Source organism: Oryctolagus cuniculus, chromosome 1 (genome assembly GCF_051225735.1).
Source record: "Oryctolagus cuniculus isolate XC-2025 breed Fujian yellow rabbit chromosome 1, ASM5122573v1, whole genome shotgun sequence".
Taxonomy (NCBI): Eukaryota; Metazoa; Chordata; class Mammalia; order Lagomorpha; family Leporidae; genus Oryctolagus; species Oryctolagus cuniculus.
In genome coordinates, this window is record NC_142867.1 from 683,373 (window position 1) to 696,105 (window position 12,733).

At 67.6% G+C, this 12,733-nt stretch overlaps 1 protein-coding gene across 3 annotated transcripts in view; it reads left to right on the top strand.

Annotated features, from left to right (window-relative positions):
• The window catches only part of OSBPL5 (oxysterol binding protein like 5), a 37,550-nt gene extending 26,223 nt beyond the window's left edge, over positions 1-11,327 (top strand). For all 3 annotated transcript variants that reach the window (XM_070063518.2, XM_070063533.2, XM_070063542.2), the window contains exons 12-22: positions 522-620; positions 1,346-1,442; positions 2,108-2,206; positions 6,256-6,353; positions 6,581-6,670; positions 6,754-6,890; positions 7,094-7,279; positions 7,512-7,638; positions 8,109-8,247; positions 8,542-8,644; positions 10,256-11,327. In XM_070063518.2, the coding sequence (XP_069919619.2) occupies positions 522-620; positions 1,346-1,442; positions 2,108-2,206; positions 6,256-6,353; positions 6,581-6,670; positions 6,754-6,890; positions 7,094-7,279; positions 7,512-7,638; positions 8,109-8,247; positions 8,542-8,644; positions 10,256-10,370 (1,290 nt within the window). In that variant the 3' untranslated portion in view covers positions 10,371-11,327. The remainder of the gene's footprint in view (positions 1-521; positions 621-1,345; positions 1,443-2,107; positions 2,207-6,255; positions 6,354-6,580; positions 6,671-6,753; positions 6,891-7,093; positions 7,280-7,511; positions 7,639-8,108; positions 8,248-8,541; positions 8,645-10,255) is intronic.
• Positions 11,328-12,733: the final 1,406 nt, after the last annotated feature.

Consider the following 12,733-nt stretch of genomic DNA (forward strand, 5'->3'; position numbering starts at 1 on the left):
CCGGACGCCCACGGGGATCCCAGTTCCTGGAAGGGCCCAAGCTGGACCCTCTGTCCACTCCAAGAAACCCTGCCCCCCCCCGGGTCGTGTTACATGGGGGCTGTGACCTGGGGCCTGCGGCTTCAGACTCTCCAGTCCTGGAACCCCTTCTTGCGCCTTCACGCCGGGACCCAACCCCCCGGCTGGGGTTGCAGTGCAGGGGGAGGGGCTGCAGCTCTGCCCCTCCCCTGACCTCACCAGGAGTCCCGGGAACCCAGTTTGTAAACTGTGACACTGGGTCACCTCTTCCTTGTGCACGGGGGGTGGGGGGGTGGGGGGAGGGCCCCGGACTCCGAGCTGCGATGGGGGCGGAGCCTGACTCCGGGGCGGACAGATGTCCCTGGAGAACGCAAGCCGGGCAAAAGCGGGCACTGCCCCCTACCCAGAGAGCAGGGCCGCGGGCAGCGCGCCCACACCGTGCCTGGCGCACCTGCCCCGCAGCCCTGCCCGGCTCCTGCAATGATGTCTGTCGCCACCTGCAGGGAATCAAGAAGCCGTACAACCCCGTGCTGGGGGAGACCTTCCGCTGCTGCTGGTTCCACCCCGAGACTGAGAGCCACACCTTCTACCTGGCAGAGCAGGCAGGGCCTCCGCGGGACCCCAGGGGCGGGCGCTGGCAACCGTGGGGGCGGGCGCTGGGCTCCCTGTGGAGGGGGCGCTGGGGTCCCTGTGGAGGGGGCACTGGGCTCCCTGGGGGTGGGCGCTGGGGTCCCTGCAGGAGGGGGTGCTGGGGTCCCTGTGGAGGGGGCGCTGGGCTCCCTGTGGAGGGGGCGCTGGGCTCCCTGGGGGCGGGCACTGGGGTCCCTGCAGGAGGGGGCGCTGGGGTCCCTGGGGGCGGGCGCTGGGCCTGCTGGGGTCCCTGCAGGAGGGGGTGCTGGGGTCCCTGGGGGTGGGACACTGGGGTCCCTGGGGGCGGGTGCTGGGCGCCCGGGGAGCGGGGTGCTGGGGTCCCTGGGGGTGGGACACTGGGATTCCTGGGGGCAGGCGTTGGGGTCCCTGGGGGCGGGGCGCTGGGCCTGCCAGGCTCCGTGTGAGACAGGGGGGGCGGGGCACTGGGCCTGCTGGGCGCCATGGGGGCGGGTGCTGGCAGCCATGGGGCAAGTGTGACCCTGGGTGCAGGGCTCTTGGGGGCCCTCATCCCGCTCTCAGGAAGGGGCGGGACCTGGCTGCGGCCCATGGGGACACTCTCAGAGGTGCGGCCACTTGTCACCGTGGCTGTGGCAGCACCAAGTGTTGGGGGGGCAGGGCCGATCCCTGGGGGGGCCCGTTCGTACGGCCAATGCCAGAGCTGTCCCTCGGCCCGCAGGTGTCGCACCGCCCCCCGGTGTCCGCGTTCCACGTGAGCAACCGCAAGGACGGCTTCTGCCTCAGCGGCAGCGTCACGGCCCGGTCCCGGTTCTACGGTGAGTGCCAGAGGCGGCCCGGTCCCGGGTCTACGGTGAGTGCCAGAGGCGGGCAAGGGGGCCCCAGGAACAGTGGACGCCAAGACCTGCAGGGCTGGCCATGTGCCCGGCCCTTCCACTCTGTGTGGTCAGAGCCCGCCAGGGGAGCAGTGCAGAGCTGCACTGTCCAGGTAGCGGCCACCGGCCCGGGGACACGCGGGCAGGCCCTGGCTGCAGGAGCCGGGGCCTGGGCTGGACAGCCTGGTGGGGAGCGTCCGCGGCCAGCCCTTGGGCGGCTCTCTCTGAGGCATCGGTCTCTACTTTTGCCGCCTGGTGTGGCTTGGTCGCCGCTGCCCGCGGCCGGGTGCCAGGTGCCTTGTGCGCTGTGGCAGTGGAGCTCCCTTCATGGCCCAGCCCTGGGCTGTTTGAAACCCAAGAGGCCTTGGGCTGGTCCCAGGCATCCGGAACCCCTGGTTCAGTGGCCGTGAGCCCCGTGGCAGGTGGCAGGTGGCCGGCGTCTGAGGACAGTAACTGTGCCCACTGCACAGGGTCCCCATGGGCTATGAAGCTGTCTACCACAGCCACACGGCAGGAGGCGCCCGGCTCTCCCGGGGACCCCATGATGGGTGGGGCCCCAGGTGCTCGGGCTCTGTCCACACTCACTGCCCCACCCCCTGCCCCCGCAGGCAACTCCCTGTCAGCTCTGCTGGACGGCAAGGCCACGCTCACCTTCCCGAGCCGGGCGGAGGACTACACCCTCACCATGCCCTACGCCCACTGCAAAGGTGAGAGGCCCCGGGGACGCGGCTGCGCCAGCTGGCTCCAGGCCGGCACTCAGCGGCGACTGTCGGGGTCAGAGTCCCCAGAGACAGCTGGCCAGTTCTTCCCCTTTGTGCCCTGTGACGCCTCTGGCTTCCCCGAGGCTGCCACCTGCCTTTCCCCACGGCTACCGTGAGGTCTTCTCTTTGATGCTGCAGGTTTGGGTTTATTTATTTGGAAGACAGAGTTACAGAGAGGCAGAGAGAGAGAGAGAGAGAGAGAGAGAGAGAGAGAGGGAGAGAGGTCTTCCATCTGCTGGTTCACTCCCTAGATGGATGCAACAGCCAGGGCTGGGCCAATCCGAAGCCAGGAGCCAGGAGCTTCTTCTGGGTCTCTCATGTGGGTGCAGGGGCCCTAGCACTTGGGCCATCTTCCACTGCCCTCCCAGGGGCATTAGCAGGGAGCTGGATGGGAAGTGGAGCAGCAGGGACTCAAACCGGCACCGTATGGGACGCCGGCTCTGCAGGCGGCGCCTTTACCCGCTGCCCACAGCGCCGCCGCCCCCGCATCCTGTGCAGCCCCAGCCCGCGCCCCGCCCTGGCGCAGCGAGGCTCTGGCTGCTTCCTCCGACCCCGCCGTGCTCTCCCAGCTGATGCACTGGCAGGAAGCCCCAGCCACGTCACGCGTGCTTGCAAACTTCCTGTGAAAGTGACCCTGCCGTCACGTCAGAGAGATCAAGGCAGGCTTTTCCCTTCGCATCATCGGGAACGCGGGCGGCATCCCGAGCTCCCTGGCCGCTGTGCTTGGTGGGCGGTTCCTCCCCTGCGCCCCTGACCGGCCCCCTGCCCCCAAGGCATCCCAGCTGGCTCCAGCCTCCACTCTCGGTCTGTCACCTCCACCATCAGAGGTGTGCCAGGGTTGCAGGGCCGCGTCCTGTCCCAGCCCCGCGAAGCCGGCCTTGCTCTGCGCCTGTGGGCAGGGGGCAGCTTCCGTGGCTTGGGACTCCCCCCCGCCCCTGGTTGTTATCCTGACCGATACTCGGGCTGCCCCCATCGGCCTCCGGGGGCCATCGCTGGCCCCTGGTCCACATCACACCTCGGGAGCCTGGCGAGCTTCCCGCCCCGTGAGCACCTGGCCGTGTCTCATCCGTTTCCTGGGGAGGGGGGAGCCGGGAGCCATGACCTGGGGGGCAGTTCTGTGCCTTTCTCTTCCGGGCGTTTGTTACTGCGATTGGCTGTGTAGCATGAAATTGGCTACGGTGACCGCTGGCAGGTGTCCCGCGGTGGGTGCAGCTCCACTGCCGGCTCCAGCCTGTTCCCTGTGCCAGTGGCCCGGCCGTTGTCTCAGGGCTTCCCGGCGAGCTCAACGCTGGAATCTTGCTGGTTCAATTCAAATAAACCTCCTGGGTGCACACGTTCGTGTCCGGCCCGGTTCCGGGTGGCAGAACATCCCTGTTCCGAATTCTCTGCCCCGACACCGAAAGCCAGTTTTTCTTCTTCTTTTTTTTTTTTTTTTAACAGGTAGAGTTAGACAGTGAGAGAGAGAGAGAGACAGAGAGAAAGGTCTTCCTTCCATTGGTTTACCCCCCAAATGGCCGCTACGGCCGGCGCACTGCACTGATCCGAAGCCAGGAGCCAGGTGCTTCTCCTGGTCTCCCATGGGGTGCAGGGCCCAAGCACCTGGGCCATCCTCCACTGCACTCCCGGGCCACAGCAGAGAGCTGGCCTGGAAGAGGGGCAACCGGGACAGAATCCGGTGCCCCAACCGGAACTAGAACCCGGTGTGCCGGCGCCACAAGGCGGATGATTAGCCTAGTGAGCCACGCCGCCGGCCCTCTCTATCTCTTCTTTTTCCTTTATTTGAAAGGCAGAGAGTCACAGAAAGAGGGACAGACAGACAGACAGAGATCTTCTATCCTCTGGCCCCCTCCCCAAGCGCTCGCAACAGCCTGGGCTGAGCCAGGCCGAAGCCAGGAGCCCCAGACCACTCCAGATCTGCCATGCGGGTGGCAGGGACCGGCGCCATCACGTGCACCTCCCGGAGTGCCCATGAGCAGGAAGCGGGCCGGAGTGGAGCTGGGACTTGAGCCAGGCACCCCCAGCGGGGTGCAGGCGCCCCAGGCAGATCTCGGCCACGGAGCCAAGGCCTGCCGCGCCCCAAGGCCCACTTTGCTCGGCACCACTATGGTCACTTTTCTGTCTTAGCCCAGGTCACCCCTGTGGCAGTCCCAGGACAACAGCCAGCCCTGCCGGCCACAGGCCAGCAAATCACTCAGGCGGAGACGCATGTTTGCGATTGTCCTCGTCCTCTGTCCCACGGGGTCTCAAAGGCACCGGAGCGGCTCCCTGAGAGGGCGGCAGCTGGTGCCCAGCGCGGGCTGCTTGTTTCACTTGACTTTTTTAAAGATTTATTTTATTTATTTGAAAGACAAAGTTACAGAGAGAGGTAGAGACAGAGACAGAGAGAAGTCTTCCATCCGCTGGTTCACTCCCCAAATGGCCGCAACGGCCAGAGCTGCACTGATCTGAAGCCAGGAGCCAGGAGCTTCTTCCAGGTCTCCCACATGGGTGCAGGGGACCAAGGACTCAGGCCATTTTCCACTGCTTTCCCAGAGCAGTGGAGCAGAGAGCTGGATAGAAGAGGAGCAGCCGGGACTCGAACCGGTGTCCATATGGGATGCCGGCACTTCAGGCCAGGACTTCAATCCACTGCACCACAGTGTCGGCCCCTTTACTTGGCTTTTGATTTCTAGGAGTTGCTTTGCTTAGAGCGAGCGAGAGAGCAAGTGAGAGAGAGAGAGCTCCTATCCACGCATGCCCACAGTGTCCAGGGCTGGACCAGGGTCAAATCAGGGATTCGGGACCCCAACCCGGGTCTCCCCCATGGGGAACTTCAGCTGAGCGCCTGCTGCCTACCAGAGCCAGGCATACACTAGGCGCTCTGATGCGGGTCCTGCGGCCCTAACCGGTGCCGTGACCACAAGGCTACAGGCTCAACCTGCCCTTCACACTAACACGTTTACCTGCTTCCAAATCCGAGCCACAAAGCAAGATGCAAAGGAGTCCTGCAGCCTCAGAGGGAGGGCGCCGGGCCCTGGCACTGGGGCTGCGGGTTCACGTCCCGGTGTAGCCCAGGAGTCCTGCAGCCTCAGAGGGAGGGCGCCGGGGCCCTGGCGCTGGGCTGCGGGTTCAGGTCCTGGGGCCGGGAAGCCACCAGTCCCTAGGAACAGGTGGATGGGGTGGATGGAGTGTTTGGAGCTGTCACTGTCGAAATGGCTGCTCTTTTTTTAAGAGACAGCCAGTGGCACCGCTTACCCACGGGCTGCGTCTTCCAGAGACGCGTGACCCCATGGACAGCAGCGCAGCCTGCACCTGCCATGCCAGGAGGCTTAGCTCAGAAGTCAGGCACAGTGCAAGATACGCGACATCGACAGAGCGGACTGATGCTAGCAAAATACTGTGCTGAGCGTGGCGGGAGTGTTCTCGGTCCCGGGTGCTCTGTGTTTCTGGGTGACTGGGACTGCGCGGGGAGACTGCTGCGCCCCACTTACAGTTCGTGTGTTTTAGAGCGGAGATGCTTTGAGTATCCTGGGGGTGGGGTGGGGGCGGTGGTGCCAGTGCTGTAACTGGATCAGAGTAAGCCCTGCCAGTGGCCGCAAATACAAGATTCCTAGGTTCCTGCGTTCATGGATACAAAGTTGCATTAACTCGGTGTACCGTTTTGCTCTGTCTCAGGTCTCCCGGCTCTGCCCCTCCCTGCTCTGCCGAGTCGCCTGCCGGAGAGGAGGTGGCACCTGAGGCCAGGGATGGATGTGATGTGTCCCAGGGGCCAAGGGGCCTCTGGGAGTCTGGGACAGGGTTCCTGGAGGCACTCACTCAGCAAACGGAGCATTGGAGCGTTGGGTGGGGGGGCTCCCAGACCCGAGTGAGGCCCCATTGTGGACGGAGTTCCCGATCCTGGGGGCTGGTCCTCAGGCTCCTCCCGGGAGCCGTCCCCGTGCCGGCCATGCTCCCCGTCAGCCTCCTCCCCATCTCCGGCTCTGACACGGCCGACCCCTCCCCCACCTGTGTTTCAGGAATCCTGTATGGCACCATGACCATGGAGCTGGGCGGGAGAGTGACCATCAGGTGTGAGAAGAACAGCTTGCAGGCCGAGCTGGAGTTCAAGCTCAAGGTGGCCCTGGACGAGCCCAGAGGGGGCAGGGCAGGGAGCATGGGTGGGGAGCTCCCAAGCAGGTGCATGTGAGGCCTGCAGACAGGGGCCTGGGGCGGGAAAGTAGACAGGACAGCGGGAGCCCCTTCCCCTTCTCCTCCCATGGGGAGAACTGAGGATCTGCCTGAGGGGGCCTGTAACCGGGGGTCACCTCGGGGACCCCCTCACCGGCGCCCCCGTCCCTGCAGCCGTTCTTCGGGGGTAGCGCCAGCATTAACCAGATCTCGGGGACGATCACGCGTGGGACGGAAGTCCTGGCGACGCTCAGCGGACACTGGGTACGGGGCTGCCCCCGGGGGCGGGGGGCCCTGGGGTCCGGGGCACCTTTGCCGGACCCCTGACCCCACTCGGCTCTGGGTAGGACCGGGACGTGTTCATCCAGGAGGCAGGGAGCGGCGGCACCGAGCTATTCTGGTCCCCGCTTGGGGAGTTCCGCGAGCGGCGGCTAAAGCTGCGCACGGTGCCACTGGAGGAGCAGACGGAGCTGGAGTCCGAGCGGTGAGGCCGCCCGGGGTGTGGGGCCTGGCCACAGCCCGGCGAGGGTGGCCCTGGCAGGGAGGCAGCCCTCGGGAGCCCTCATGGCGGGGGGTGGGTGCTGCTGGGAGGTGACCGTCAGCGCTTCCTGCTGGGCCGTGAGCTGGGAGCCTGCCTCCCGGGTGGGCCGCCGAGGCCGCGGCTCAGCGCGGGACCCTGGCCCGCAGGCTGTGGCAGCACGTCACCAGGGCCATCCGCGAGGGCGACCAGCACAGGGCCACGCAGGAGAAGTCGGCGCTGGAGGAGGCACAGCGGCAGCGCAGCCGCGAGCGCCAGCAAAGCCTCACAGCCTGGCTGCCCCAGCTCTTCCAGCAGGACCCGGTCACCCAGGAGTGGCGCTACCGGCACGAGGAGTGAGTGCGGGGGGCGGGGCCCCGGGCTGTGGGGTGGACCAGGAAGACCACTTGGCCGGCCAAGCTCCCTGCCTGGACGAGAGAGTTCAAGGAGCGGAGGGGATCCGGTGGGCCTGTCCTCCCCAGCCGGCCCTCGCCGCAGGCCCTGCCTGAGGCCACGAGGGGGCAGCGGTCGCTCTCCCGAGGGGCACGGACACTGCCTCTGCCGACCGACGCCCTCTGCACCATCCAGCCGCAGGCCCTGGGACCCCGCCAAGGACATAGCCCAGTACGAGCAAGACGGGATCCTGCACACCCTGCAGCGCGAGACCCTGGCGCGTGAGACCCCCTTCCTGGGCAGCCCAGGGCGCAGGCACCAGGTCAGCACTATTCCTTCCCACCAGGGCACAGCCCAGGCCCCACAGCAATAGGGCAACCCCACCCCCGCCTCGCAGCCCCTCCCCCGTGTCTCTTGTCCCATCATCCCATTCTACCCAAGCAGAAACCGAGGCCCAGCGTAGCCCTAGCAGGCAGCGCAGTGGCTGAAGGTAGGGCAGGATCCGGTGTCCTCTGTGGTGCCATGACCAAGGGTGCCACCAGGTGGCGCCAAACCACAGGCCCAGTGTCCCAGCCCGGCACCGGCCGGCCGCGCCCTGGGTCAGCAGTCTGCTACCAGTGAGGAAGGTGCTGAGGCCCAGACAGGGTGCGACAACCCCATCGCCTCCATCCAGCCCCAGGCCAGGGGCCTCATTCTCTGAGAGACCCCACCAGCAGCAGGGAGCAGGGCCCCAGGGTCCCGGGCGGCAGGTGTGGGTGGTCTCCTGGCGGCAGCTGCCCCACCTCCCCACAGAGGCCGGGCCCGGAGCGGCGTCTCCGCAAGGCCAGCGACCAGCCATCTGGCCACAGCCAGGTCACGGAGAGCAGCGGCTCCACGCCTGAGTCGTGCCCTGAGCTCTCGGATGAGGATGAGGACGGGGACTTGGCGCCTGGTGAGCCTCCTCGGGCCCAGCCTGCAGGGCAGCCGTTCAAGGGGAGAGGGCAGCGGGCCCAGGCTCCGGCCCCGTGTGCCCCCGCCTCACCCCTGCCTCTGGACTGGGCGAGCTGTGCCGTGGCCACTGCTGTCTCCGAGCTTGCTGGCGGCCGGCTGAGCCTGGGAGCCGCTCTGGAGTTGCGCCCGGTGCCCCTCCACGCCTGCCTGTGGTTTCCTGTGGGAGGGGCGGGGCCCCGAGCCAGGTGCACCGCCCCGCTCATCTTCACTCCTCTCCACGTGCCTGGCGTCCCAGGCAGCAAGAGCCCGTGTCCCGGGTGCAGGAGGGCGGTGCAGCAGCTGCAGGCCCTGCACGAGGCCGTGCTGTCCATCCGGGGAGCCCAGCAGGAGCTGCACAGGTAGCTGGTGGGGCTGGCAGAGGGGGGTGGCTGCGGGCTGCCGAGACGTGTGCCAGGGACGGGCACGGGGGCAGGGGTGCTGTGCCAGGGACGGGCATGGGGGTGACAGGCGCTGTCCCAGGCATGGGCACGGGGGGACAGGCACTGTCCCAGGCACAGGCTTGGGGGGGACAGGCACTGTCCCAGGCACGGGTACAGGGGTGACAGGCGCTGTCCCAGGCATGGGCACGGGGGGACAGGCGCTGTCCCAGGCACGGCGAAGAGGGGGACAGGCGCTGTCCCAGGCACGGGCACGGGGGTGACAGGCGCTGTCCCAGGCACGGGCACAGGGGGACAGGCGCTGTCCCAGGCACGGGTACAGGGGTGACAGGCGCTGTCCCAGGCATGGGCACGGGGGGACAGGCACTGTCCCAGGCATGGGCATGGGGGAGGGGGACAGGCGCTGTCCCAGGCACGGGCACGGGGGTGACAGGCGCTGTCCCAGGCATGGGCATGGGGGAGGGGGACAGGCGCTGTCCCAGGCACGGGTACAGGGGTGACAGGCACTGTCCCAGGCACGGGTACAGGGGTGACAGGCACTGTCCCAGGCACGGGCACGGGGGTGACAGGCGCTGTCCCAGGCACGGGCACGGGGGTGACAGGCGCTGTCCCAGGCATGGGCATGGGGGAGGGGGACAGGCGCTGTCCCAGGCACGGGTACAGGGGTGACAGGCACTGTCCCAGGCACGGGCACGGGGGTGACAGGCGCTGTCCCAGGCATGGGCATGGGGGAGGGGGACAGGCGCTGTCCCAGGCACGGGTACAGGGGTGACAGGCGCTGTCCCAGGCATGGGCACGGGGGTGACAGGCGCTGTCCCAGGCACGGGCATGGGGGAGGGGGACAGGCGCTGTCCCAGGCACGGGCACGGGGGGGGGGGGGCAGGCGCTGTCCCAGGCACGGGCACGGGGAGGGGGGGACAGGCGCTGTCCCAGGCACGGGCACGGGGGGGTGACAGGCGCTGTCCCAGGCACGGGTACAGGGGTGACAGGCGCTGTGCCAGGCACGGGTACAGGGGTGACAGGCGCTGTCCCAGGCATGGGTACAGGGGGGACAGGCGCTGTGCCAGGCACGGGGAAGGGCCCAGCCCCCAGTGTGGCGATGAGGCTCCCTTCGTATGGGGTCTGCAGAGGGCAGAGCAGTGGGCGTCTGGGGCGGCCATGAGGCGTCCACTGCCCGGGCGGCTGAAATGTCAGCTGTTCCTCGCCTCCCGCCCCGGGGAGACCCAGGGGCCACAGGGCCGGCTGCTCCCGAGCCCAGGCTCCTGGACTGGCCGACGGCCGCTCCTCACAAGGACACGGCCCTGTGGGTCTGAGGCCGCCCCAGTGACCCGTCAACTCCATCACCTCCTTAAAGGCCCCACCTCCCAGCTCAGGCCGGTCTCGGGTCAGGGCTTTAACACACGGTGCATTGGCCGGGGAGGGGGCAGGGGCGAGGACCCTCTTTGGCCATCCCAGGGGAAGGGGAGGGCTCCGGCTCCCCCAGGCCTGGCCCTCTGCGCCCACAGCGGGCCTGGCACCCCAGGGCAGCCGCCGCGCCGGCCCCAGCGCAGCCGCTGCCCTCTGCCTCTGCAGGCACCTGCTGGCCACGCTGAGCTCCACGGCGCGGCCCCGGCCGAGCCACCGCTCCTGGCTCCTGCTGTGCGTGTTCCTGGTGTGTCAGCTGCTCGTGAACTACGTTCTCAAGTGAGCTCTGGGGCCAGCGCGGCCTCGCGCGGGCTGACCCGAGCCTCGCCGCCGGGCACACGGCAGCCACCACCGAGCCGCCAGCGCTGTGTGCAGGGGAGCAGCCGGTGGCTCCTGCGAGCCCCGCCCGGCGCCGGCCTTAACGCTCCAGCCAAATGCAGCTTCCATTGTGGGCACGCCCTGGCCATTTCGCTTGCTCATTCCCGGGCCGGCCTCCACGTGCCGCAAGGGACCAGTGGATTGGGGGCTGGGGCGCTTGCCAGGCCTCGGACGGCCACACCCCAGCAGCAGTGAGGGGAAGCTCTGGGGTGCAGGCCGGGAGCCCCCAGGCCTGGCACGGCCTGTGTCGTCAGGGTCGCCCTGGAGCGGCCTCAGGTGGATTCCGGGGGCCACGGCGGATGTGCCAGGGCCCGAGTTGCTGTGGTGCTGCTTGGACGTGAACCTGGCAGAGGTGGGCGCGGGAGCCCCAGACCCCGGCCCGCCTGCCCGGCGAGGTGGGCGCGGGAGCCCCAGACCCCGGCCCACCTGCCCGGCGAGGTGGGCGCGGGAGCCCCAGACCCCGGCCTGCCTGCCCGGCGAGGTGGGCGCGGGAGCGTGCCCGGGGGGCGGCTTCGCGGGCCCCAGCGCCCCCCCGCCAGGCCAGGGGACCCACGCTTGCCACTGTGCCCAGGCCAAGGCCGTCTCGCATTTTCCACTTTTTTGAACAAACGTCACTGCAATACTTCAGCCAGGCTGCGGCCCGCGGAGCCCAGGCAGCCGGCCCCAGGCCCTGCACCAGTGCCGCTCCGTGTGGGCGTCCACACGGACGTATCCACACAGAGCCTTAAACGACGCCGTGGTGGCGCCCTCTCCGTGTAACTCACCGGCCCACTCTGCGGTTTTGTACCCACGTTTCCGTCTCTCTCTTCCCCAGTTCCAGCACTGTCTGTGCTCCATGCCTGGAAATAAACAGACACACCTATTTTGTGCATTCTCTTCTTGGGGGGCTTCCCAGGGGAGTCTGGACGCCAGCCTGGGGCTGTCTGAGGTGGGGGAGGGTCCTGGGGGTGTGCAGACTGACTGGGACCGTGGGAAGGCGGCCTGCGTGTGCTGAGCCAGGAACCCGGTCAGTAGGCGGATGCGCCAGCTGCGGACCCCCCCCACCCACACTGCACACACGGGGCCTCCTGGCTCCCCTCCCCACCAGCCGCCAGACTTCTGGCCCCGCCTACCTGGAGTTCGCATCCAGTCCCGCAAGCCCACCTCAGGTGCCAATCACAAGTCCCCATCCTGTCACCCCACGTGGGCGCTGCTCCGCTTCCAGTCCAGCTCCTGCTAGTGCACCTGGGGAGACGCCGGAAGACGGCCAAGTACTGGACCTGGCCGCCCACGCGGGAGACCGGGTGGAGCTCCAGGTTCCCGGCCGCCTCCCGAGCACCACGGCTGGCTTAAGCCGCCCCCTGACGTGGCTTTAACTTCCATCCTGGGGATTGCGGGTCCTGCCTGCGGAGCAGGGGCTCAGGTCAGCGGTGAAGGCGCCGGAGAGGCCGCACCTGGCGCTGCCGCGCACTCGGGCTCCTGATCCCAGAGCGCGGCAGGTGGGGGGAGGGCTCAGGCGGCTGAGTTCCTGCCCCCAGCCCGTGGGAGGCCTGGATTGCCTTCCTGACTCCGGGCCTCACACCCACCCCCGCCCCCCGGCTGCTGTGGGCATTTAAGGAGTGAACCAGCAAAAAGACACTCGCTCTCCCCCTGGATGAGTCAGCAAAATCCTGTGTGAGACTGGTTGTGGAGACACAACCGTGACGGACGTGTGCTGTGTCCTGGCCAAGTTCACGCACGTCAACTGCAGCTTTCCCGTGTGCAGCTCGGGGCTTCCAAGCGCCAGCGCCTCCATCCGTCAGCACCGGTCACATCGCCTTGACACCGGAGATTGGGGCCCCACGATATCCCCGTGTGCTTATCAATAAGTTCCCAGCACTAATAAGCCCGGTGGGTGCTTGCCTAATGTTCAGAGAAGAATTCTGAGCACCATCGATGAACGAGGCAGCCCGGGACATTTTAAGCTTTTATTCAGTGCGAAGGAGGCATGGCAGAGTGAGGGCTTTATCTACGAGGGGGAATCTGCTTCACAGCGAGCACCAGGAGCCAGCACGCGGAGGCGCATCCAGGCCGGAAAGCCTGGGGCGGTGGCCCGAAGGCCACGCACCCTGGAGGCGCAGGGCCGCAGCCAACCCCGCACTGGCAAAAGGCCAGGGGAAGGAGGGGGCACACCGCGTCCCAGGCTTTTAACCCACTTTCAAAGGGGAGTGGCTAATTAACCTGAGCAGCTGGGACTTGAACCTGTTAGGGAACCATTCACGGAGAAAGTAATTGTAGCACCATTTGAAA